The 27717-nt window shown below is 43.9% G+C and overlaps 1 protein-coding gene across 4 annotated transcripts in view; it reads left to right on the top strand.

Annotated features, from left to right (window-relative positions):
* Positions 1–18664: 18664 nt before the first annotated feature.
* Positions 18665–27717, top strand: part of FNBP1L (formin binding protein 1 like) — a 305643-nt gene continuing 296590 nt past the window's right edge. For all 4 annotated transcript variants that reach the window (XM_073593122.1, XM_073593119.1, XM_073593121.1 and 1 more), the window contains exon 1: positions 18665–18804. In XM_073593122.1, the coding sequence (XP_073449223.1) occupies positions 18781–18804 (24 nt within the window). In that variant the 5' untranslated portion in view covers positions 18665–18780. The remainder of the gene's footprint in view (positions 18805–27717) is intronic.

The raw sequence follows: 27717 nt of genomic DNA, 5'->3' as shown, positions 1-27717 counted from the left end.
AAGAAACAAGTTAAAAACAGGCTCATCTGTATGGGGTGGTGTTGTAGGTGTAGTCCGGCATCAGAGATGAGCGTCCACGGGTATGGCAGATGTGTAGAGGAGCCGCAATCTGTCCTTTGGCGCCACCAGGAAGTTTGCCTCTGGGCCGCCATGGAACGCAAGGAGATGACATCACCGGAAGCAGAGAGACACCAAGGGAAGAACGGCTGGGTAACACGCTCGGAGCATCAGCTCCTTCTACAGGCCATTTTGGTGTGTCTTTAACAGCCTGAGATGACAGGAAGGGGAAGTGAGTTTGACGCGGCATCGGAGAGAAAGACTGTATTGCAATAAGAGCTGCTTTTTTTTGTTTTTATTTTAACCAGTCCAAGAAATAGCTTTTTTTAAGATTAGGTTGGAGTTGGGTTTAATAGTAGTGTGGTTGTTAATGTTGAACTGAGGGGCAAGTAATGGTATCAATGGCATATACTCAAGGTACACATCTGCTCTCTCCGTGGATTAAAGTGCTACTAAAGTCTCATTTTTTTTGTTAAAAATAACAAACATGTCATACTTACCTGCTCTGTTGCAGTGGTTTTGCACAGAGCAGCACAGATCCTCCTCTTCTTGGGTCCCACGCTTGCGCTCCTGGCCCCTCTCTCCTGTTGAGTGCCCCCCACAGCAAGCAGCTTGCTATGGGGGCACCCGAGCCGAACTGCAGCTCCCTGTGTCCATTCAGACATGGATCCGTGGCTCAGCCCCACCCACTCTCTATCTCACCCACTCTAATTGGCTCAATGACTTTGATTGACAGCAGCACAGCCGAGTCTCTTGTGCAACATCTCTGGATCGAGATGGGCTCAGGTAAGTATTAGGAGGGCTGAGGGGGGCTGCTGCACACAGAAGGTTTTTTTTATCTTAATGCATAGAATGCCTTTACAACCACTTTAAGCCTGTCTGAATTCAAATAGAAGGTGTTTATAAGATTGAGCTACTGTACATTCCTCCACTGTGTTTTACACATTGACATGTGGGAAACAACTAGAAGTCAGGCAGTTGATAAAACAGCAAATATCAGACTTTAGTGGACTTTCAGCTACAGTCCACTTCAGATAAAGATAAATGAAAGGGCCAACATAAATCTCTCTTAAGACTGCAATATTATAATATGGCTAATTATTTAAAAATTTCTTCAAGACCTTTAAAAAATAACATTCATCAATAAGATATTATAAGATAATTGATGAATTAAGATTTTTATTTTTTTGTAAAAAAGCTATTGCAAAGACTTTCCTTTACTGTGAGGAAAATACTTTCTTTTGAGGACATGGATATATAAGGAAACCTACATACATCAATAAAGTGTACGGTATAGACAGAACTTTTTTTTATTAATATTGGATAGTGTAGGAAAGGGTTAAAACCTCTTCCACATGTTCTTTTCTTTCTGTCTTTGTGCAATTGGGGAAAATTCCTTTCACTTCCTGTTCCAGAGAAGCAACTGAAAATCTCCCATAGAGAGGGAAATAACCCTATTAGACGGTTGTTCCCAGAATGGATTTCCTCTTAAAGTATGTGGAACCTCACCTTGTAAAGCAACCTGTTCAGTTGAAAATAGAAATGAAAGGCAAAACATTTTTGTGTAGCTGTAAAAAAACATAAATTTTTTTCTTCTCTTTTTTTTTATAAGTGATCACATAATCTCTGTTCTCAGCTGCATAAGGGGGTTAGAGAGCTGGGGGTAGAGAAACAGCAGTACTCTAATCACCCCAGTGAATGGCTGTGAGGGGGGGGGGTGTCAGCACAAGTCTGATCATTGAAGGACAGACAGGCTGTTCTCCTAGCACAGCCAGAAAGCTGACCACGTTGGGATGTATGTGCTTCTATGCCTAGCGTAGTCAGTTTGAAATAGGAAAGCAGAGGGACTGGTAGGATCACCAGGGATTTCACACAAAGGAAGCAATACAAAAAGAACAGGACACTTTTTCACACAAGTACATGATACAACAGGCACATGTAGAAGGAATATGAAATGTTGGTGTAACATTTTCTTGTTCTGAGAACAACTCTAAAATTTTGTATTTGCCCTCCCTTTTTTTCTCAGTGACAGTGGTCACCTGTATAGAGATAGTGTGGTGAATCCCTCTAATAAAAACAAATACTTCCTACTTTACCAAAAACTACAAAAAAAAAAAAAAAGTTTTGCTCAAAGATACACTAGGATTTATTTTTTAACTTAGATAGGGAATTTCTTTATGCTAAAAACTAAGAAGAAAATAATTCCTCTGTTCTGAAAAAATATCATCCATGCGAAAGCATTTCTTCCTGTAGTAGCTAAAAGAAGATTAAAATGTTCACCATGAAGGGGAATACCAAAGCTGGTATGGGAAAGGGCTGAGGAATTTTTTACTTTTATTTTAACTAGAGCATTACAAGTTACAAATATGAGGAGTTTGTGTGCTATGCCACCAAAAACTAACAAACGCAACATGCAGCCTGAGTTTTTGAGGTGACAGGCATGATACTTTAAGGGCCCTTTCACACTGAACGCAGTTGTATGCAGTCGATTGCAGTTCAAGGTAATCTTATGGACATAGTTCACATCATGCAGTTAAGCGCAGTTTAAAAAAAGTAGAGAATGCTGCATTTTTCTGCACCGCAAATGCAGGGAACGTGCTACAAATGCGCTTCAAAATGCATTCAAGTGTGCATCAAACATGCTTCAAATGCATGTAAACATGCAGTCAAAAACACGCAGTTATGTGAAGTTTCTGGTGTGAATGGGCTCTTACTGCCGCTGCCATAGCTATAACAGAGCAACAGTATAAAGCTATAAACAGAGTTGCAGTTGCATTGACACATGACATTACTGTTTACTTTTTTTTACTTAATTGAGGTGTTACAAAATGAGCATTCAACACTATGTAGCGCAGCACAGCACATTACAGCACAGTGCATTGACATGGAGTGCAGTGAGCTGGGCTGTGTAAAATGCATACAGGCTGCATTTTTATGTAGTGTACTCCACTGCACATAGAAAACAATTGTTTTCTGTGTGACCTTGTATTGAGTCTACGTTGATTTGTGCAGATCAACACAGCTCAATGGACAAGGTGTGCATGAGCCGAAAAAGTCAAGCACACTAATTGGTTGACTATTTAATAGCAGCTCAGCACACGTGACTGGTTAGCATAGGCATGCACAGGGGGTGTGCCAGATGTGCCTGGGCACACCCTAATCACTATTTCCGGTTCCAATTTCCCCTACTGCCCTGTCTTTCCCCCTCTTGATTGGCCCCGCAGTGCTGCTGGCTTCCCTCCTCTCCTCTCCTCTCCCCCTGGCTGCTGCAGAGGATGTTTCAGAATGGATAGAAGGGGGAGGGTCTAGTAAATATGTAAGTTACCAGCCTCTTCTTTTTCTAAATGAACACAGTGAACACACTTGCTCACTGTGTCCATTCATAACTGAAGTATAGTAAACTGTGTTTACAATGCTTCAGTTTGTGAATGAACATGAAGCCACTAAGCACAGAGCACTTGCAATTCATTCATTGCCCTGTGCAGCTGAGGTTGCAGAGAAAGACATGTGTGTTTGAGCTTTGGGGTGCACACTCTAATGCAATAGGCTGCGCACACCTATGCTGGTTAGTGTGGATGTATTTACATTCATTGTATGTAAAGGAAGCTGGAGGGAGTCTGCAGTATCCGACAATAAAGTATAACAATTTTTCTTAGCAGTCTAGATTGTAGACAGCAGAGGGCATTGTAAATCAGCTTGGCTTTGCAATGTGGTTTGTGTCCACTTTCAACAAAATACTATCAATGAATGCAAACAAATTTCTAAATAAGCTTAATATAGTAATTCTTAAATCTAGTAAACATAATATAAATATATACATTATATACATTAAAGTGGTAGTAAACCGCCATGTTTTTTTTTTTTGTAAACCTGCAAGGTAAAATTACAATGTACTAGTATGCATCACATTCCAATACATTACGTGAAACGCTGACAGGGCTTCCATCTTCACCCGGTCTTCGTTCTGGGTTTGCATCCTCCGGCCGGTGCGCGCGAGCTGTTATTCACGTCACCGGACTCTGAAGGAACGGCACATTTTTGTTTTTATCCAAAAAAATGTTATTTAGTTTGCAAAGGTACATTACATGCATGTTTCTCAATGCCTTTTGTGTTGAATTATATTACAAACATATTCTTTAATACATTAATGTAATCGTAGTTTATCCAACCAGAAAAACAACTATTTGTAAAGCCTGCAGGTCTAATGTCACACATTCCCCTTTATTAATTCACATATCTCCATCTTCATCTACATTTATTCCCAGTAATCTGTCTTCTACCAGGTCCATCGGGGCTAGTCCTGGTACATCTAACCACAATGCCCACAGTTTTTCAAACTTGTGTATACTACCTCTATGTTGGTATACCAATTTTTCCATTCTTAATACTACACCTATATTCTCAATCCATTCATTTGTAGTGGGAGGAGCCTCAGACCTCCAGTGTAGCATAATTAATTTTCTTGCCTGGAATAAAACTATGTGTACGACCTCTCTGCAATGTTCTTCCCACTCATATTCCTCCAGAGCACCCAAGAGGCAAGCTCTCAGGTCCTGTGGAAGGGAGACCTTAAAGAGGGAGTCCCGTGAAAAAAAAAAATTAAAAGTCAGCAGTTACAAATACTGCAGCTGCTGACTTTTTAAATAAGGACATTCACCTGTCCCAGGGTCCAGCGATGTCGGCACCCGAGACCAAATCGTCCCTTGGTGCCGCTGCCATTCTCTGATAAGGGAATCGGGAAGTGAAGCGCTGCGGCTTCACTTCCTGGTTCCCTACTGCGCATGTGCGAGTCGCGCTGTGCTTCCTAACTGGTCCCCGCTGTCTCTGGGACCCGTGTGTGTCCCAGCAGACAGCACGGTGGGGACAGGAGAGGCAAAGACTCCGTGGGAGTCTATGCCGGAAGTGGGTGCAAATACCTGTCTTAGACAGGTATCTGCACCCCCCTCCCCCCTAAAAGGTGCCAAATGTGACACAGGAGGGGGGGAGGGTTCCGAAAAGTGGAGGTCCAATTTTTGTGTGAACCTCCGCTTTAAATACCTAGTTGACTGTAGTCACTACATTTGCCCAATAAGTATGTAGTTTGGGGCAGCGCCACAGCATATGAAAAGGACTCCCATGTTCTCTTTTACACCTAGTGCATGTGGGGTCAAGTTGTGGGTTCATCAAGTGAAGCCTGTCGGGCGTGTAATACGTTCGCAACAGGATGTATAGTTGGGTCAGTCTTTGGGATACATTTAGTGAACACTTACACACTGCCTGAAAAATTTCCTCCCACTGCTCCCCATCTAATTGTCCGGCATCTGTTTCCCACTTTTCCCTTACCTTCAGAGGATGTCGCCTCATCGCGGATTGCAACAGGATAGCGTAGCATTGGGAGATAAGTCCTTTGGATGAGGCAGCATCCTCCAGAAGGCTAAATACAGGGGTTGGGGACAGGTGCCAATCCGAAGAGCGGCCCTGCGCTGCCACCGCATGGCCAAGCTGTATATATTGAAAATACATTGAGGATGGAAGATCATGGGCTTCCTTCAGATCCTCAAAGGGGCGCAGCACCCCATTACGGAATATATGTTTGAGATGTGTAATTCCAAACTGCTTCCACCTAGCTCCAGACTGCAGCTTGCCTAGTTCAGTGTAGGTATCATTCAACCATATGGGACTGTACTCTGTATAACCCTCTGCATTCTGAATATATTTAGCTTTATTCCATATCTTTTGTATTAAACTGAAGGTTGGGTATTTTTTATGAGGTTTGGCAAATGCTAGTGCCTCCAATGCCATGGGGACAGGTCCCCTACGCACATTGTGTAGTATTAATTTTTGTGAAGAACTCTGTGACCGAATCTCTGTCCCCCCTGTTGGTGGAAACATGCCAATGAGGTGCTGTAGCTGAGCTGCCAGGTAATACAGCCATGGGTTTGGCAGCGCCAAGCCCCCGCTGTCTTTAGGCCTTTGCAAATGTTCCATTTTAATCCTAGGGTTTTTATCTTTCCATATGAGGCTACGAAAGATGACATTAACAGTAAAAAACATCTTCAGTGGGATAACCGTGGGGGTGTTAAGGAGAAAATATAATAGTTGGGGCATAAGTATCATTTTAATTAGGTTCACCCTACCCGCAACTGATAGGGAGAGTTTTCCAAGTTTTAACCTTGTCTCTAAACCTTTGTAGCAGGGGAGAGACATTCAGATGTAAAAAGTCCCTTGGTTTAGCTGTAATTTGAATCCTCAGGTATTTAAAGGATGTAGCTAAGGTTATAGGGCAGGCTGAATTAACTATATGCGTGTCATCCCCGTCCAGCAGGAGTAAAACAGATTTTGACCAATTAATAAGTAGGTCCGAAAATCCTCCAAATCTGGATATGGTGGACATGGCCTCCCTTAGGGAGGTATCCGTGTCTCCCAGCAGAAGCAGAGTGTCATCTGCATATAGCATGACCTTTTCTTGCATGCTACCATAGCAGAAACCTGTAATGTGTTGATTTGTCCTGATATTAATTGCCAACGGCTCAATTGTGAGCGCAAAGAGGAGGGGGGACAGGGGGCAACCCTGTCTCGTTCCCCTCCTCAGCGCAAAGTTCCATGACAAGGAGCCAAAGCTCCTAATGGCTGCCTGCGGTTGGAGCTTTACCCAGGAGATATAGTTTGGACCGAAGCCAAATCGCAGCAAAATTGACCAAAGGTAGTTCCAGTCTATGCTGTCAAACGCCTTTGTGGCGTCTAATGACAGCAGCGCTCTACTGCCCATGTTGTCTGCCCGTGATTGGATATTGAGGAACAGTCTCCTCAGATTGACTGCGGTTGATTTATTGGGCATGAAGCGAGCTTGGTCATCATGCACAATAGATGTTAGCACTCCGTTCATCCGTATTGCCAGTACTTTTGCTAATATCTTAATGTCGCTTTGAAGCAACGAGATTGGGCGGTATGCCCCAGGGTCTACTGGGTCCTTGCCCAGTTTGAGCAGTAAGACTATATTTGCTTTGGACATGGAGGAGGGGAGGGCAGCTCTTTCTCTAGCTTCATTGAAAACATTTAAGAGCTGTGGCAGCAGCTCCTCGGAGTAATGTTTGTACACCTCTATGGGTATCCCGTCCTTCCCCGGGGCCTTGCAGTTGGGGAAGGCTCCAACTGCCTCCTGCAACTCTTCTACTGTGAGCGGGGCTTCCAACTGTGCTTGTTGACATTCGGACAGTTCAGGGAAGTCAATATGGCTCAGGTATAGATCCAAGCCTTCTTGGGTATATGCTGTGCCAGGACTGTATAAAGTCTCATAAAAGCCAGTTAGCTCCTGCATGATCAATTCAGGCTGACTCACCAAATTACCCGCTAATGAGATCTAATAGCTCCTATTGCAGGAGAGCGTTGGTGGGAGTTGCAATCCTCGCCAGAAGGCGACCGGTTTTCTCACCCTCCTCAAAGAACGCCTGCTTTATAAAAAACCTCTTCTTCTCAGCCGAGGAGAGCAGGTGTGAATCTGAAGCTGGTTGAATCTGAAGGCCTGGCAATGTATTCTTGTTCCATTGCCTGGACCCGTGCTTCCACTTCCACCTTGAGGGCGGATGATTCATGTTTTACCTTGTTAATTTCTCTTATCAATATTCCCCCGTAAATAAGCTTAAAAGGCATCCCATTGTTCTACCCTAGAGGAATCCTGATCCTGTGTGTCGAAGAATTCCCGCATGCTCCTCACTATCCCCTCATGTGAGCGAAATAATTTCAGCCAGTAGGCATTACATTTCCAGGTGGCTTTGGGCAATGTGAATGGCGGTGCCACTAGGACCTGGATCACCAAGGGAGAGTGATCCAATACACTACGGGGTCTATGTATTACATCAGCTACAAACGGGAGCATGCTCAAGTTTCCGACCTCCAGGTCAATTCTAGACAGACAGCCATGTGTCTTGGAAAAACATGTAAACAGCGTCAGGGGAGTACTCCTAGAGAGGGTAGAGGGTCTAGGGCTAGGGTGTCTATCCGTCACCTGGTCCAGACAGCAATTGAAATCTCCAAGCACGAGCAGCAGCACATCCAGCCTACCATCCAAAAATGTTAGGAGGAGCCGTAGCACCGTCGACGTGAACGGCGGAGGAATGTATATGCATGCCAACACACATGTCAATGTATTAAGTCTACAATGAATGAAGACAAATCTCCCTTCCGTATCTATGACACCGTCAAATTCCTGGTAGTCCAGGGCTCCACGAATTAGTACACTTACCCCCCTGGAAAAGGAGGTATGTTAAGAATTGTAAGCCTTCCCCACCCAAGAGTACCTCAAAAAGCATTCTGTCTCTGTTGTCAAGTGAGTTTCCTGAAAAAATATTACCCCGGGGAGGAAATTCTTCAAGCACATAAAAAGCATAGTACGTTTCAAAGGGGAGTGTAGGCCTCTTACATTCCATGACACTATAGGGACCTTATCCATGCATAGTAGCAACAAAGGTCACTTGACAGGATGGTTGTGTGTTCAAATATACATACGGTCTCTTAGGCAGGAATATCTTCAGCTCCCTCTGGTTGTTTTCTTTGCAATTGTCAATGTGTGAGCAGGCTCGGAGCCCGTGTCCTTTGCAATGTACCTTTTTTGGCCAGTAACTGCCAAGGAAAAAGAAGGGGTGGACTGTAACTACAGACCCAACTGGTCTAAGAACTTTGCTGGCTACCAACCGGGCAGTTGCAACTTTTTTTGCGACATTCCATTGCCTTTCACTGTCTAAATACAACTTTTGCATTGATAGTGTTCAATCCTAAACGCTCTCTTCATAGTGTGCAATATTTTGTCCCCCAGCCAGGGAGCATCTTCTTGGCGTGAATGCAGGGGAACTCCCCTGAACAAGATACACATAAAGAATCTACCATCAGTTTATTGTGTGTGTCTGCAGGCCAACTCATGGTGCAGTTGTTAGTCGTCATCCTCCTGTGCTCTTCTTTGTAGTGCTTGCTGCTGGAGACCGGACTGGAGCGGCTTCAGAAAAGGTATGTATAGTGATTTCTTCTTTACAGGGCTAGATAGGTTAATCTTAGATTGTGGATGCCTGTAGATTTACAGATTTTAGTATTAGGCCCCTTTCACACGGTCGGAAAGCTCGGATCCGCCTGTCGGTTTCTCAGGCGGATCCGAAAAACACAGCTTCCACCGCTGGAAACCAGACCGGAGCGGCTTCAGAAAAGTTATGTATAGCAATTTCTTCTTTACAGGGCTACATAGGTAAGTCTTAAGGCCCATACACACGATCGGACTGTTCGACAATAACGGTCCGACAGACCTGTTTTATCAGACAATCCGAACATCTGTATGCTCCATTGGACAATTGTTGTTGCTTTTTCAACGGACAAATGTTCACTGTGCATGCTCTCAAACTTTTCGGCAACAAATGTCCGATGGAGGATAATCCGATTGTGTGTACACAAGTCCATCGGACTAAAGTCTAAAGTACAAACAGGAATGAATGCTCAGAACCAATGCTAAACATCAGCCAACAATACCAGAAGTTTCTCAAAGGCTGGCGGTAAAGAAGCTGAAAAACCATGTGATTTGGTGAAAGTTGGCTGAAAATGTTCTGCCGTGTGTATGCAGAACAAGTTCACGGCCAACGCCCATTCGGACAAAAATCCACGGAAAAGTCAGATGGAAGTCCCATAGTGTGTATGAGGCTTTAGATTGCGGATGCCTGTAGATTTACAGATCGGCCTGCTATGATCCGCCTGTCCGTTTTTCAGGCGGACCTGAGCAGACCACCCATTGACTTCTATGAGCAGGCGGATGTCAGCGATGTGTTCGCTGACACCTGCCTGCCATCCTATCTGACAAGATCCGCTCAAAACAGACGGATGGCGATGGCGGGTGACCTTGGACCTGGGGCTCGGGTGCGGACAGGACCCTTCTCACGACTCACGGAGGTGTCCTGGATAGGTGGCACGGGAGCAAGAAAGGACAGTGGGAGAGCACTGCCAGTCAAAGTCTCCAGGAGAGGAACAACAGGTTACAGCCAAGAGGGCTGGTGAGTGACACACTGTCGGGAGAGGACTGGGGAGGCACGCCTGAGAGGACTGAGAGAGTGCAGTCTGATACGGGTGCAGAGCTAGTAGGATGAATTGTGATGTCACGGACAGTGGAGCGAGAGGCAGTTGCTGCCATGAGGGCCTGAAAATGTGGTATTGGGCTCAGTAGCCACGTGGACAGCTAGCACTAAGGACTTCTATATTTTTGCTACACTAAAGGGACCGCGGTCCTTGCCTGCAAAGGGCATTCACCGTAGGCCTGGCTGAGCCAGTGTCAGGCCTACAAATCAGTGCTAGCTGGTCCAGGAAGTGCAAGCAAGTGATGTGCTGGAGGTGTTGAGGAGAGATAGTCTGCAAGCAAGTGATGTGCTGGAGTTAAAGGTTAGAGTTGTATATGCTGGAGGTGTATATAGTCGGTTCCATATACAGGTGATACTTGAAAAATTAGAATATCGTGCAAAAGTTCACTTATTTCACTAATGCAACTTAAAAGGTGAAACTAATATATGAGATGATCTGTTATAATTGTGATGATTATGGCTTACAGCTCATGAAAACTCCAAATCCACAATCTCAGAAAATTAGAATATTGTGAAAAGGTGCAATATTCTAGGCTCAAAGCGTCCCACTCTAATCGGCTAATTAAGCCATAACACCTGCAAAGGGCCACGCCTCTGAAGACATCCGTTGGGATGAAACATGTCAGGCAGGTTGACACCAGCACGCTGAACGCTGCAGCCGATTGTCCTATTTGATGCATGCATTTTTTAACTTAAACTGTAAGTTATTCCAAAGAAAAAATTTGCGCTAGGTGTGCAAAAAATTATTATTATGTGAGTATAACAACCTGTGAAAGGATATCCTGCAGCTATACACTATAACCTTGATAAGGGGCACCACAAAATAAGTATAAAAAGAAGTGCAGCGCTGGATATATAAAACACAAAAATTGGTAATATTAAATAGATATATGCGATACGTGATCCGAACAAATAGTGCAAAAATCATATTATTTGTCCATACATGATCAAACAAATTAGATGATGAAAGTGCTTCACTGTAGGGATATGTGCGTGGTTCCCACCACCGCAAACGCCTATCCTAATCAAATTTAAGGTGCATCAACAAACATAAAGTGTCCATAAAAAGTATGAAGTGACTTTGCTGTATGAGTAAATCTGTGACTTCCACCGTGATGAATGCCCATCACCTTGAAGAGATTAAAGGCTTACCAGACGGCCTCTAATTAGAGGCATGATAACATGAATTTGGGGTGTTGTCTTCTCAACGAATGGGTCTCTTCTGGGATGGTGGATGCGTGTCAGCAGACGGTCACCATAAGCCTCTATATAGCGGTCCAGTCGGGAGAGGTCACTCCCAGCGATAATAAAATATCTTTCAGCTCGGTCAAATCCAGGGAAGGTAAAGACTCCTCATTTCTTTCATCTAGTTCTGTGTCTTCTTGGCTTTCCTTGGATATCTTCTGTAGCCTGTGTTGCTTGTATGATGACCCCCCGCCTCGTCCTCTTTTTCCTCTTTGATCTATGTACAATCCTTGTTTTATTGATTGCATGTAATATTCTAATTTTCTGAGATTGTGGATTTGGGGTTTTCATGAGCTGTAAGCAATAATCATCACAATTATGACAAATCACGGCTTTGCATGTAATGAGTCTATCTCATATATTAGTTTCACCTTTTAAGTTGCATTAGTGAAATAAATGAACTTTTTCACGATATTCTAATTTTTCGAGTATCACCTGTATATTATCTGCAAATCAGTTTGGGTATCTCAGGAATATCCTATCCCCATTACCAAGTTTATTCCCCTCAATAAAAATAAAATCAAAGTTCAAAGACTGGTTTTCTGCCTGAGGGTGAATGAGAACTGACCTGGCTGGGCAGGGTGACAAACGGACTTCAACACTTAGCAGCCCTCAAGAGGGTACCGCTATATTAGCATGGACATTTAAAACAAAAACATCCACCTTTAGGCCTCATGCACACAGGCATAAAAAAATGCCACTGCTAAGGCCATTTGGCTCTCTTTCTTTTTATGCCCGAGAATGCAGCTACAGGTTATTGAATGCGGCCATGCGTATGCAGGCATTTATGCTCGTATTTGTGTGCATTGTTAAGAGGCATAAAAAAATACTCTAAACCTGTATTCGGAGTTCAGGTTTCAGCATATTTTATGTGCATACACACCTAAACATTGCTAATTGCACATATTTAATTTTCTGCCCAATGGAATGTATTTACACTGAACGCAATTTACGCGCATACATATGCAACATTAGAGGCATTTTTTCCGCCAATTTCTGGAAAAAAAATATAGCATATTTGGAATGTTACAGTGTGCATGGGGCCTTACTACTTTTTCTGGTGTTATACTAAAATGATGACCCTAAAGTTTTGAGACCTCTAAGGCCTCATGCACACTGGGCCTAAAGAATGTCGCTTTTACAGGCTTTGGCGGGGTTTTTTTTCAGCCTATAAAAGCACTTCTATGTAAGCCCATGTGTAATGTAGGTGTTTACATATGTATTAGAAGAGGATTGTTTACAGACTGAAAAAAAAAAAAAAACATCAAAGGCGCATTCAGGAGAGTAGCTAAAGAGCAGAAAAAATCCCCCCTCCCCCCAGAGTAAAAATGGGGACAAGGGCCTCTTCCCGATTTTTCATCAACATGGGGACAAGGTGCTTAAGGGTGGGGGGTGCAGGGACCCCTGCCCCAAAGACCCACCCCCCCATGTTGAGGGAATGTGGACTGGTATGGTCCAGGAGAGGGGGCTCGCTCGTCCCCCCTTTCCTGACCTGCTGGGCTGCATGCTCGGATAAGGGTCTGGTATGGATTTTGGGGGGACCCCATGCTTATTTTTTTTTTTTTCATTTTGGCGTGGGGTTCCTCTTCAAGATCCTCATGGCACAAATTGCACTGCAAGTCTGATCATCGTGATCCGACTTCTGGTGCGACTTCTATTCAAATCAATGGGCTCTCATAGGGAACCATTGATTTTTACATGTAAAAAAAAAAAAAAAAAACGCTTGATGTGGCTTAACAGCGTCAGACATTTTTGCAGCTCAACAGCCTCTGCTCCTGAACGCACGGCCTGTTTTTTTCTACTGCCCTAAACCGGTGATGGCGAACCTTGGCACCCCAGATGTTTTGGAACTACATTTCCCATGATGCTCACGCACTCTGCAGTGTAGCTGAGCATCATAGGAAATGTAGTTCCAAAACATCTGGGGTGCCAAGGTTCACCATCACTGCCCTAAATGCTTATGCCTCCAAACGCCTCTAACACTTTATGTATACATGGACACATAGGCTAACATGGAGGGGTGTTTAGAAGCAGTTAAAAAAAATGTCAGATGCCCCTAACAGCAGCTGTAAAAACGTTCTGTGTGCATGAGCCCTAATAAATCTTGAGGCTGCACTTGGGTTCTTACTCCAAACAAAGCAACCTTGTATTTCACATTCCTCGCTCAAACCTAAATATTACTACTTCTATGAAGACTACTATCATTGTATAGACACAGGTTAGGGAACGCTATGGCATCATAAACACCCCATTCACTCATCTGTGGGATAACCCTTGAATCCTGCATCTCCATTCCTTACCTGATACAAATTCGTGCACCTGATTCAGTATTAAAACTTTACAACATTTACCAGAGGGACTCTTGCTTGATTTTGATAGGCTAAAATCAACATTCAATTTCACCAGTTGGATGTTCTTTAGCCACTATCTGTCCTTGGGCCATTTATAAATGGCCTAAGGTTAAAGTGGCTATACTGGGACCATGGTTGAGGCTACAATCATGATCCTGGTATTGTTTTTTTCAGCCAGAGATTCCCTAGAATGTAAAAGTGATATAACTGGCCATAGCAAGTCATGAAGGAGCAGGGGTGGGGCCAAACTGTGCTCGGCGAGCATGCACAAGTGCCCCCATAGCAAGTGGCTTGCTATGGGGGCTCTCAGCAGGAGGAGAAATCAGGAGCGCCAGAGGGGGACCCCGAGAAGAGGAGGATAGGAGCTGCTCTGTGCAAAACCATTACACAAAGCAGATAAGTATAACATGTTTGTTATTTAAAAAATCCTTTATAATCAAACAATTTCCTAATCAGAAACACCAAAAATACTGAGGGCAGTTCAATAGGATACTTGAGCCACATTTCTGGTGGTATGTATGTAGCCAGGAGCCATGTGCCCAGGGCTGCCATTAGAAATCATAGGGCCCCTTCCCATCTCGCCCTTCTTGGCCACCTAGAGGAGAAAAATGGGGTGGCGAACTCAGCTTGCTGTGGGAAATTTTGGGTGTGGCAACAATGTGTATTGCAGAGTTCAGAAATCAGTAGTATATAACGCAGATTTCAGGGGTAAGTAACACAGATTTCAGAGGTCTGCGGTAAGTAATGCAGACTTTAGTAGTAAGTAGTGCAAGGGTCAATAATAAGTAATGCAGACATTGGTAGTATGTAATGCAGACTTCAGAGGTCAGTACTAAGTTATGCAGAGTTCAGTAGTAAGTAATGCGAAGTTCAGGGGTCAATAGTATGCAGTAGTGGTTAGAAATACCCACATGCATCTGATTTTAGGCAGAAAACTGCCCTTGCTACTAGAAGGCTGTCAGCCCAGCACTGAAGACCTTTCATTGCAGAGAGCACCCATGTACATTTATGATACTTTTCTGGGATTGTGGCTGGATTACAAAGAACTGCGCCAAATTTAAGAAAGTCTGATCATTTTCTTGTTTTTTTCTGATGCAAGTGACAAACACAGGTATTTCCTATGTTGGGCACTTTCTGGTGCTATAGCTGTGACTAAAAAAACTCAAAATACTGCCATAGTGGTGAGAAGAAAAGTGGAGGTAAATAGGATTTCCACAATAAAGTGAAATGTACCATAAAGATGAATGCCAGATATGGATATTTTATACTTAGTTGTCTATGTGCAGAATAGCCATGCCTGGAGTTATTATTTAACAGTTTTCCACCCACCATATGTATATAAACGTCCTGGACTAGAAACTGTTATGTCAGGATCGTAGTTACTGCTCTGATCCTCCTGGTGTTGTTTTTCACATTTATGCCGCGTACACATGATCGCACATTCCGACAACAAAATCCATATTTTTTTTCCAATGAATGTTGGCTCAAACTTGTCTTGCATATACAAGGTCACACAAATCTTGTTGAAAATTCCGAACGTCAAGAACGCGGTGACGTACAACACGTACGATGAGTTGAGAAAAATGAAGTTCAATAGCCAGTGTGGCTCTTCTGCTTGATTCCGAGCATGCGTGGAACTTTGTGCGTTGGAGTTGTGTACACACAATCGGAATTTACGACAACGGATTTTGTTGTCGGAAGATTTGAGATCCAGATCTCAAATTTTGTTTGTCGGAAATTCCGACAGAAAATGTCCGTTGGAGCCTATGCACGGTCGGAATTTCTGACAACAAGCTCCCATCGAACATTTCCCGTCGGAAAATCCAACCGTCTGTGCGCGGCATAAGAGATCAGCTTTCATGTAAAAGTGATCTGTGTGGCTCTACAGCCGCCCCATCACTTTACTGGGTTCAGAAGGGGACCCCCATCCCCACTGCCATTCCCGGGCTCTCCTGTCCGGGACTGCTGTTAACCATCGAGTCAGTTGCTCACAGAGGACATGGAGGACCATTAGTTCATCCATCTCCTCTGTGATGAATGAGTGAGCTGGGAGTAATGAGTATTTCATAATTTCTGGTTTCACTGCTGTATTTCACTGTGCAGTATGGCCACAGAAGCAGCCGATCAAGCAGGTCCTGGTTTGATCGCCTGCCTTAGAGGGCAGGAGAGGGATCAGGGGTCTAATAGACCCTGGATCTCTCCATAAGATGCACCTTGTCACTGCCCAAAGCTATCACAAGGGATGTTGTTCACCCCTTGTGATAACAATAAGGTTGAATAAAAAAAAAAATAAAAAAGTGTAAAAAAGGTAATTTAAATAAGATAAATAATATGTTAAAAATGTTAAAGCACCCCCATCTTCTCGTGCCTACGCACAAATGTGAACATAGGTCCTGCAAGTATATATACATGGAGATGGCACCTCATATGAGAGGTACTGAATGTTGCAGTAAGAGCAATAATTCTAGTGTTAGACCCCGTGTTTAACTCTTAAGCCCCATACACACGGGCCGTATGTATGTCAGCTGGTCGGCTTCTGTCGGATGAGCATGCTGGAACACCAGCAGCCGACCAATGACTTAGAGCGCTGATCGGAGTGTTCTGGCGTTGGGGGTAGTCCCCTTGTCAGAACACAACAGCTCAACGTGGGAGATCACTGTTCTAACGTTGGATCTTTAGTACAACGGCTCCGACAGGAGCTGTCATTTTTTTTTTCGTTCAACCCACTGGGATGAATGAAAATAAACTATAAGTGTGTACCAGGCTTTAGGCACTGTTCACATCTAAGTGTACTGCAGTGACACTTTTTTTTGCGGTGTGTTTTTGGAGCGGCACTTTTCATTTGAATGGGCCTCCCTCCACTCCAAAGAAGCTCAAGTACAACATTTTGTCACAGAGCCAGGCGCTGCGTTTTCATGTCAAAATCACATTGCATTTGGGGTGCCATTAAGAAATAATGACATCGCAAACGTGTTCCACGTCTTGCTGTGATTCTGGAATTGTGATTCCAAAAGGCTCAGGTGTGAACAAAGCCTTGGTAACTTGTAAAGCCTTTCAAAGTGCGGCCTATTGACGATGTTAGGTATCATAGTTTATCACCATTTCACAGGTGCACGCAATTTTAAATCTTGACATGTTTGGTATCTATTTACTCAGTGCAGCATTATTTTTTATATTTTACCACTAAAATGCTATGTGTTGTGTGTGCAATAAAATTCATTTAAGTGTATTTTTTCCTGAAATTTGCATTTAATAAACATAAAAAATTGCAACAGCTGCCATTTTATTCTCCAGGGTGTCTGCTTTAGGAAAATACATGTTTTGGAGTTCTAAGTAATTTTCTAGACAAACAAATTGTATGTATGTCCCTGTAAATTGTATGTACAGTATGTGAGTACACCCCTCACATTTTTGTAAATATTTTATTATATCTTTCCATGTGACAACACTGAAGAAATTATACTTTGCTACAATGTAAAGCAGTGAGTGTACAGCTTTTATAACAGTGTAAATTTGCTGCCCTGCGACCCAGTCTCCAAAGGGAGGGGATTATGCTCTGCTTCAGTATGTCACAGTACATGTTGGCATTCACGGTTCCCTCAATGAACTGTAGCTCCCCAGTGGCGGCAGCACTCATGCAGCCCCAGACCATGACACTCCCACCACCGTGCTTGACTGTAGGCAAGACACACTTGTCTTTGTACTCCTCACCTGGTTGCCGCCACACATACTTGATACCATCTGAACCAAATAAGTTTGTCTTGGTCTCATCAGACCACAGGACATGGTTCCAGTAATCCATGTCATTAGTCTGCTTGTCTTCAGCAAACTGTGTGCAGGTTTTCTTGTGCATCATCTTTAGAAGAGGCTTCCTTCTGAGACGACAGCCATGCAGACCAATGCAGTGTGCGGTGTATGGTCTGAACACTGACAGGCTGACCCCCCCACCCCTTCAACCTCTGCAGCAGTGCTGGCAGCACTCATACGTCTATTTCCCAAAGCTAACCTCTGGATATGATGCTGAGCACATGCACTCAACTTCTTTGGTCGACCATGGAGAGACCTGTTCTGAGTGGAACCTGTCCTGTTAAACCGCTGTATGGTCTTGGCCACCATGCTGCATCTCAGTTTCAGGGTCTTGGCAATCTTCTTATAGCCTAGACAATCAAAAATGTAGAGCAACAATCCTTTTTTTCAGATCCTCAGAGAGTTCTTTGCCATGAGGTGCCATGTTGAACTTCCAGTGACCAGTATGAGAGAGTGAGAGCGATAACACCAAATTTAACACACCTGCTCCCCATTGACACCTGAGACCTTGTAACACTAACGAGTCACATGACACTGGGGAGGGAAAATGGTTAATTGGGCCCAATTTGGACATTTTCACTTAGGGGTGTACTCACTTTTGTTGCCAGCGGTTTAGTCATTAATGACTGTGTGTTGAGTTATATTGAAGGGACAGCAAATTTACACTGTACACTCACTACTTTACATTGTAGCAAAGTGTCATTTCTTCAGTGTTGTTATTAAAATATTTTCAAAAATGGGACTCACTTTTGTGATACTGTGTGTCCCTGTAAATTGTATGCATGTCCCTGTAAATTGTATGTATGTCCCTGTAAATTGCTGCCAGCAAGTGGTTAAGTTCTGTGTGAGGTATTTCTAGGAGAGATTCATGTACACCTCACTGACAATGACAAGGACAGCACTCTGCTCCGAGTCGTGTCATTGTCATGAGTAGTATGGACTGCGTTGTGTGGAGAGGAGACAAGGCGCTGCACACCCCCCATTCCTCCTCTCCTCACACACTGCCCGCCTGAGCTCTGCCCCGCCCTCCTCCTGCCATGTGCCCGAAACTCTGCACTGTCCCCGCCCCTTCTCTCATCCCATCCCATCCCAGGCTCCCCTCCCTCCTCTTCCAGCCCCTCCCTCCCTCTCTCCCCCCTCCTCCTCCTCCTCCGCTCCTCACACAAGGAAGAAGGATCTCTTACACATCCAGCTTCTCCGTCTCCTGTCTCCGCTCCTAGCCGGACATCGCCGCCATGAGCTGGGGCACGGAGCTGTGGGTGAGTGTGGCCTCTCCTCACATAGACCGGGAGCCATTGTTTACCTGGGAAGGGGGGGAATTGTAGGTCCGGAGTAGTGTGTGAAGTGAGTGCTGGGACTGGGAGGTGACTCCGCCGGTCGGGTGTGTGTGGTGTCCTTTCAGGTGTGGTCACCCTCCCCTCCCCCCTCCTGACTTCACACTGACCTCCCAGGTGTGCGGTGTACCTGGGCAGAGCAATACAATGGAGCCCCTCATTGTTCTCCTCATGTGTGCAGCCTGCTGCTGGAGGGTCTGCGACTCCTCACTCTAGACCTGTCTCTTATATTATGTATCATTGTATTTCTCCTTCTATATAGTATACAATGTGTGCAGTGACACACCTCTGAGCACTGCCATACCCCTATTATTATTTATTATTATTAATAATATGTGTTGTGCTCCTGGCAGTGTAGTGTTTCCCCCCCCTCACCCTGTGTAGTTGTGCGGTCTCATTGTGTGTGGTATGGGTGATTGTCGGGGTGTACACACACACACACACACACACACACACACACACACACACACACACACACACACACACACACACACACACACATCCAGGTGAAGGGCAGCTTTTGTTCAGCAGACAGATCACACCCTTTCTTTCATCTCCTCTTCCTGTCCTCAGCCAGGAACACACACAGTCCCATTTTCTGCGTTATCAATATGACAGACCCGGTGATCGGCCATGAGAAGAATACTGGGTGAGGTGTGGATCCTGTCACCTCCCCAGTCCCGTCATTGCCTTCCATTCTTCTCTCTTTTTGCTCTCGGGCGGGCAGACAATGTAATGTGACACAACAAAACAATCGGCCGTCTGATCACTTTGTAGCATGCCTGGTTTCGCTCTCCTTGTTGCTATTGGAAGATGCATGGGAGACAACCAGCCAACGTGTGTTGTTAGATTCCACACTGAACTACTCATCATAAAGGAAAAGAAGGCTGCGTGTTCCTCCCAAAAAAAAAAAGATCCATACCTAATTATGAGCCCTCGTTCAGGGCCTCCATGTGCCAAATGTAAGGCGTTCCCAGGGGCTTGTCAGTGATATGTTTTCTCCTGATGTTCGCCCCTGAGATGCTGGCTGCCCCCATCACTTTAGGGGGCATTTAAATGTCTATCCCATCCCATTGTGCTCAGGGTGGTGTAGTAAGGTTTGGTGTTGTATAGGCAAGGCTTGTTCACATTGAAATCCTTGGCATAAAGGTTTATCTGTAGAATCTAAGTAGAAAGTCTACCGTGACAGCTCGCCATACGCTTCCTACTGCTAGTGAGGGGGGGTCATGTCTGCAGGAGGTGGGGGCTGGGTTCACACTGTGTGCGGCATGGAGCCCAGCAGGTGGTCTGGTTGCGCCCCCGTTTCAGGTCCGAACTTTTGGCTAAATTCAGACCTGAAACAGAATCAAAGACTCTTCTGCTGTGCGCTCCATAGCCATCCCGGAGATGTGTGAGACAGTTACACACTCATGCAAATTGGATGCGGGAAACTTCGCATCCAGTTCACAATAGCATGAACCCAGCCTTAAATCTTCATTGTATCTGAGCACAACAAACCAAAAACACAATTTAATTCATTTTTAATATTCAAAACAAACTCTCCCATCCATCCATGCTTTATTTTGTCAGGAAGTTTAACAAATGCACCTCTAGCATTTCTGTCTGTGGCCATCTTGAGTAAGGGCAAATGATTCATGTAGCATTTACTACCTGGAATCCACCTGTCCTTTGCTCAAGCATGCAGACAGAGTGTGCTTAGCTGAGAAAACACCCATACCCCTTTTCTGAAGACCCCTGGGATGTAGGACATCATTTGCTTAGGCAACAAACCTGGAAGTAACTGAAGAAATGTGTAAAAAAAAAAAAAAAAAAAAAAAAAAAAAAGTTAAAATAAGTACCGTGTATATATAATATACTTTCCTATCTGTTTTTACTAAGGCTAGCAGCACAAGAATTAAAAATATCAATGTTGATTTGGGAGAGTGAAGTTCCACTTTAACCAGTGTAAACCTACGCATGCACTCGCATATAGTAATGCTATTATGCCAAGCAGACCTTGAGAGCGCCGCTCATCTTTGGGTACAGCGGTCTCATGGCCAGAAAAACTCAGCTTAGCCACTGGAAACAGTTGGCAGGGACATCCTCTGAGGGTACTCAGATGTAGAAATCATTACCCAATGCTACATAAATTATCAGGATTTCTTAAAGATCATCTATTTTTTTTTTTTTTTTTTTTATTAATGCAAGGTCAGAATTCTTGTAAAAAAAAAAAAAAATCCAAAATGGTCTGACCCAAATATCATCCAAAGACATCAGGCTATGCAGTCTGACAGCTGTCCTAGAAAGGATACGTTCAGAGTAAACACACGTGGTGAGGAGCTGGGATGCTTGTACAAAAAGAGGAAATGAATCCAAGACACCGCTTGTTTATTGATAAAAAGTGGATCATTATTGTAAGATTTTAAAGTTAAGTCACAAGCCAACTGTGAAAGCTTTATTAGATATTGTATATTCCACTGATTTCCACTATTACCCAATGGAGTTGAACTTTTTAGGTGGATCCTTTCCTAACTGAAGTTTTGATATTAAGGACTTTTTTTTTTTTCATTTTGTAAGCTATTTTTTTGACAGATGGAGATGTAATGTTTAGACTTGTCTTGCACAATTAAAATCCACAATGAGCTGAATGCTGTCTTATGGACTTCACTGTAAAACGCTGATCGAGTTTCACAAGGAGCCTGGTTTGGAGCTGGTCCTCTTGCCTGGCAGTCTAGCAGCTGTGAACTTGCTGGAAGAAAAGCAAATTTGGCATCGTCTCCCGAGCCAAGTCAAAGCTAAAACGGATCATAAAAGTTTTTCAGTGGTTAGGCTTTAGAGAACAACTAAACTGAAGAAATCAGATTTTTCTTTTCTTTGACAGTCATATTCATATCCCTTCTCTGTGCTAAATTAGAACCTATTACTTGTATCAGAGCAGAGCTGCACCAATCAGACATTTCCATTCTGGATTGTAAATTTATTTTCTCCGTGGATGTCTTCACAATTAATTTGTTCTTTCTTATCTGACCAAGTCAAGGTTACAAGTACAGATGAGTAAACAGCTGATCCTGTGGCTCCCTCGTTCTGGCTCACATAGGTTGAAAGTCATGGCAGCAATGCACTGGAGCAATAATGCTGGTGGAGTCTTCAGTGAAGAACGAGGTGAAGTGAAGAATGGGTCAGCTTTTTACAATGAACACCTTGAAAAAAACGACATTCTCCGGAAACACTTGTTAATAATTACTATATCTACAGTGCAGGGTACATTTATTGTGGTGATTACTGGGAAGAATGCTCCTTGCATTGGAAATAATCTCCTCTTACAGGTGGCTAAAACTAAACTTGTTAGTGGTTACATATGTGAGAGGGAATTGTTTGGGTCCTGTCGTTTACTGGTCCCGTTCGAGTGGGTGAGCTGGTCTTCTCCTTTTTTATCACTGAATGTAATATGTTGTTTAAAATTGTTTGCTGTATTTTTCTACGTTGCTGTAAATGTACTATCTGTTTTATAGACCACTCCCCCTGAAGAAGTGGTCTCTTACTGCGAAACCGGTTGAGGAATTTAATGTATACCCCTCTTCAACAAACTCCTCGGGGAAACCCGTCAGTCACTTGTTAACTGTGGTGTATACAACTTGTTGTTTTTAAACAGTCTGTATATTTATGTATTGTTTGCATTAAACTTTATATTTTTATGATTAATTGTTATTCATTATCAAGTGCCGAGAATCAAAATCAAACTTCTCAGGCGTGGACATGCGTAGGTCAGTGTCAGCAACTGCTCTCGCACCTCCACTCCCCCATTCATTCATATCTGAGAGGCAGAAGTAGCTTATTATTCAAGGAACCCATAGCAACCTCTGAAGTAACCTTAGTCTTAGTTCACACTAGCGCAGCTTCAAAGTTGCCGGCCATTGGAGCTGCGCCGCACAGCGGGACTTCATCGTGGCTTGCGAATTACTTCTTTAACAGGAGTCAATGCAAGTTGCTCTGGGAGTTGCCCCAAAGTAGTGCAGGAACCCTTTTCTAAGTCCGGGCGACTTGAGTCGCTCCGATTAGAACAGTTCCATTGCACTGAATGGGACGCAACTTCTCTGGGGACTAAGTCGGCAGACAGGTCACTCCAGTGTGGACCGAGCCTTAGATTCAATGGAACCGGGATTTTAGAGAGGCTATTTTAGGCCTTGTAATCTGGAAATGAACTGAAGTGCCAAAGGATCTACTTTTTACTGTTCATCCCTTGCTTTCCTCTGAATTGCTTGCATGTTTGATTAAAGCGTGACTAATTTTACAGTTTGCTAGTTTTATTGTTACACTTGACCTTAGAGGACCCAAACATGCCTGCTTATAAGACCCCCATCATATAAGTGTGGATGTTTTGGATCATTTAAATATGCAGTTTTTGCTTGTAGAGCAGGAAGTATGGAAGACGGCTATAGACAAGTAATGGACAGATCACAGTGAGAAGTACCTGGAGACATTACAGTCATATATGTAAACCAGAATGTTAAGTGTTACTCTTGCAAACAACACTTCAGAAGTATTGTCTGAGATTGGGGGGTCTTTTCCTACTAGGCAAGTGCTGTTGGTGTCTACTGTGAACAATTTATCTGTGTGCACCTTTTGGCTGTGAAGACAGTGTGGGTTGGTCTAGGGATACATGCCCATAGATTACCAACTGATCAAGTTGATTGCATTTAGATTCATAAGGCCTGCCATAGAGAATATGATTTTCCTTCTGTGGAGCTATTGTGTTCTGGTGGGGGGGTGCAGGGTGATGTCCCTGCAGGGAGAATACAGTGATTATTGCCAGCGGCTATAGCTGCTGGCAATATTTGCATGTAAAAATCCAACATGCTGGTTGTACCCAAGTAGATTGACTTGGGTACAATTAGCCTGCCCATAGGTGGGTCGAATCTTGGCTGTTCCCTGATGAACTGGCCTAAATTTGAACCATCTATGGCCGACTTAAGACTGTGGGAAACCTACTACTTAAAAATCTGACACATATATGTGGGACCTGACCTATTAGCTATAGGAGGGGGGAGATAGGGTCCCTGGGTATAGGGAGTGGGGTGGGGGGTTTTCCAAGGTTTCTGTGGTGGGGCTTGGTCTCTGTGCTATATCTTTTTGATTACATTTGTCCAATAAATTATTTGGTCGCCTTTTGTAGGTGCTATATCCTCTGGTGTTTTTGCAAGCCTACTACTAAGGGCCCTTTCACACGGGGGATCCGTATGTCCGTTTTTCATCCTCCCGTTTTCGGATGAAAAACGGACATACATGTATCCCTATGGAGCGTCGGATGTCAGCGGTGACATGTCCACTGACATCCGACCCACTCCGATCCAAAAAGTGTAACGGAGGAAAACTCTACTTTTCCATCCGTTATCGGATCGGGTGACGACGGACTCTGCGGTCCGTCATCATCCGATCCCCCATAGGGGAGAGCGGCGCTCTGACAGACGGACCTGTTATTTTCCTGCTCAGCGGGGATCGCTCTGCCGAGCAAGCGGGTGTTCACGGGGCGGATCATCACTGATCCGCCCCGTGTGAAAGAGCCCTTAGGCAGATACCCAATGGCTGATTGATCAGTCCAAAATATATGTTCCTGGCAGATCACTGTTTGCCACAAGGTGATTTTGATACCATGGTTGCCGGTTCAGCCAAACCGAGCATACGTTCTTGTGTATTCTGTGTAGTTTGAACCCTAGCCAAATGTTTAAACGTCTTTTTATTGTAAAACGGGCAGGGATTAGAACCAGTGTAAGCGACTTCACTAGGGGGATTTCCCATCACTACTTTTTCTCTCAGACCCCATTGTCATTGGCACATGAAGCAATGAAAACTAAGAGGATCTAACCCTTCCACAATGCTATTCTAAAACAAAGATTTCATTTTTTTTTTTTTTTTTTTTTTTTTTTTTTTTTTAGCACAATTTTTAAAGACAAACATTCAAATGTACCATATTTATGTATATGTCCAAAAGATTATGGAAAAGGTAAAAATGTAGACTGATGTAGGGGGCAAATCGTAGAAGCTTCCTCCAGGAAAGCTATAACACATCTCTAGTATCAAAGGGGTTAATGGGAAGTCTGTGAGCCACAGTAGACTTCCCTTGCAGGATTGTGGGCCCAGAATAGGCTGACAGAAAATTTGTTTATTCCAGTGAACATTGTGGTTATTTGTGATTTTTATTTTGCTCAGCCATCCTTTTTAGGCCACCCACTGGTGCCACCCCAAGCCTAATGAATATTTTGTAGTGTGGATCCATGTGGAGTACATGATTCTGTTCTCGCTCAGTGTGGGATTTTTATTGTTTACAGATAGAACATCTTGTGGCCAGAATGCTGGATAGTGTCTTTTCAGGATACACACTGTCTGCTTTTGTTTAAAGTCTGTGATGATTCTGTTTCTGATCTGTTAAAAAAAGCTTTGTCATATATTACTGTGCAATGACAAGTTTTGTGAAGGATAACGCTGTGTCAGATGTCTTAAATCTTGGTTATATTCCGTTCTATAGTGTGTTTACACCCTGGCTTATCATTATTATAAGGCTATAAAAAACAGAACAGAAATGTTTCATTCATCTATAAGAATATCCCATTGCTTCTAAAAACTGGTTACAGTACAAACATTTCAAAGTATACTGATCTTCAGTTGATCCCTAACCAGCTGAGCATTTGCACTTACTGATCACTGGAGCTTCTAACCATTTATATTTATCCACAATTTTGGACCTGATGTTTTCCATTTATAGGGACCACAGAGTCCTAATTTTACATGCAGTCAGGTGCCCATGGCCCCCACTCTCCTCTCCTTTTGGAGTGCCCAATAACCTGTGACCACTTGTAAGCCCTGCGGCCCAGGCAACACCTTACAGGGTTGAGGTGGGGGTGGCTCCTCAGCAGTCTTCAAGACCACCAGTGGGAAAATCAACTGTATCTCGTGTGTGTTTTAATACGAAGTCTCTGGATAGGCAAGCTTTTTTTGATGGAGAGGAAACACAAGAGCCCCCTGAAGAAGACCGTAAATAGGTCGAAATGCATTGCATTGGGGCTTTGTTCCGAACATCGGACACTACAACCACATTTTATTGATTGTAGGTTGATACATTAGATAGATTCATTTCTTTCTCTACCCTGATGGTATTGCCGTTATTGTGTTTCTCCCTCTCATAATCTATCAGTCTCGCATTGTACGTACCCAGAGCTCATGTTTTAACTTTTGTGTGCATATTGTTTGTTTTCTCTTTTTTTGATAATAAAATCATTTTATTTTTTATATATATTTTTGTTGACTCATAATTGCTGCTAAAAAACCCCACGGGGAATTTCTTCTTTCTTTTTAAAGTATACTGAGCATGACCAAATTTTGGGGAATGCTGTTGTAGACCTCCTGAAAAAGCCAAGTACTTAGCTGTTATACTAACTCATTAACCTTAATGACCCAGAACTATTGTGCATATACAGCCCTAGAAAAGACGAGAGTAGTCCTTGCCAGTAAGAAAAGTTCGGGAAGTACAAAAAACAACTTGTCTGGGTGGATGCAGCATTCATCTGATGTATCTATCCCTTGCCACCTCTAAGACTGAGACCTGCGTGGTCAAAGACTGCTGATTGCTCAGTTCTCTGTCTTCTTTGAGCAGGAAGCGGTGACTGTCAGTCACTGGCTCTGCCCTTCCAGCGCTCACTAGAGTGCTGGGCTGTGGAGGAGGTGGTAGCGGCTGGCTCAGGCTCTCAGCAGCAAGCTGAGAGCCTGAGCCAGCTGCTTCTCAGGCATCTGGGTAGATATCAGTATTAAAGTTGGGATCTCTGCAGAGCCTGGTCCGGCTGAGTGATGTCAGCTCAATACGGGTCACGGGAGTGCAAAACTAAGTGCATTCCTGTGACCCGCAGGAGAAGTAGGGCCAAAACGTCCTCCATAGATGCACACACAGCACTGCTCGGCCATGCCCCCTACTCCCTCCTCACAGAATTCGACTTACAGCAGCTGGAGTCTGTGTGTTTAGGGGGTGGGGGTAGTATTGGTAGCCGCTTAATATTATCCTATGTGTCCACGCACATTAGGCTTAATGTACACGGGACATTTTTACAACCTCTCCTGAATGATTTAACTTGACAGATAGTAAACGTTGTTTAAAAATGTTCAATTTGCTGCATTTAAATGCCGTGTTAAGACCCCTTTCACACCGAGGGCGTTTTGCAGGCGCTATAGTGTTAAAAATAGCGCCTGCAAATCCGCCCTTAAACAGCTGCAGCATTGTCTCCAGTGTGATTGCCCGAGGGCTTTCACACCGGAGCGCTGCGCTGGCAGGACGGGAAAAAGTCCTGCCAGCAGCTTCTTTCAATGGGGCAGCGCTGGGATACCGCCGGCAAAACGCCACTATTGTGGCGCATTGCGGGCGGTTTTAACCCTTGGCCGCTAGCGGGGGGTAAAAGCGCCCCGCTAGCGGCCGAAATGCACCGCTAATTGGATGGTAAAACGCCGCTAAAAATAGCGGCGTTTTACCGCCGACGCTATGGGCGGCCCAATGTGAAAGGGCTCTTAGACACAGCGCTAAGAAGCATTTTTTTTCAAATGGTTAAATATGAAACGCGGCTGAACGCTAGTTACCACGTTTACACTCTGTTACAGGCGTTTGGCATTTCAATGCCTCTGAGTATCCGTCCTGACCGCATTTTTTTTTTTTTTTTTTGCTTTCCAAAAATTGCCTATAAACGACCCTGTGTACATGTACTAATAAGATAACATGGAGTGTTCAGGGGCAGCTGAAAAAAACACCCAACTGCTCCTAAACGTCCGTTTACCAGCAGCAGTGTACATGAGGCCTTAGGAAGATTGGAGGCAAATTTAGAG

This window comes from Aquarana catesbeiana, linkage group LG07 (genome assembly GCF_042186555.1).
Source record: "Aquarana catesbeiana isolate 2022-GZ linkage group LG07, ASM4218655v1, whole genome shotgun sequence".
In the NCBI taxonomy this organism is placed as follows: domain Eukaryota; kingdom Metazoa; phylum Chordata; class Amphibia; order Anura; family Ranidae; genus Aquarana; species Aquarana catesbeiana.
The sequence above is the reverse complement of the archived record's forward strand: the minus strand, read 5'-3'. Positions and strand labels throughout refer to the sequence as shown.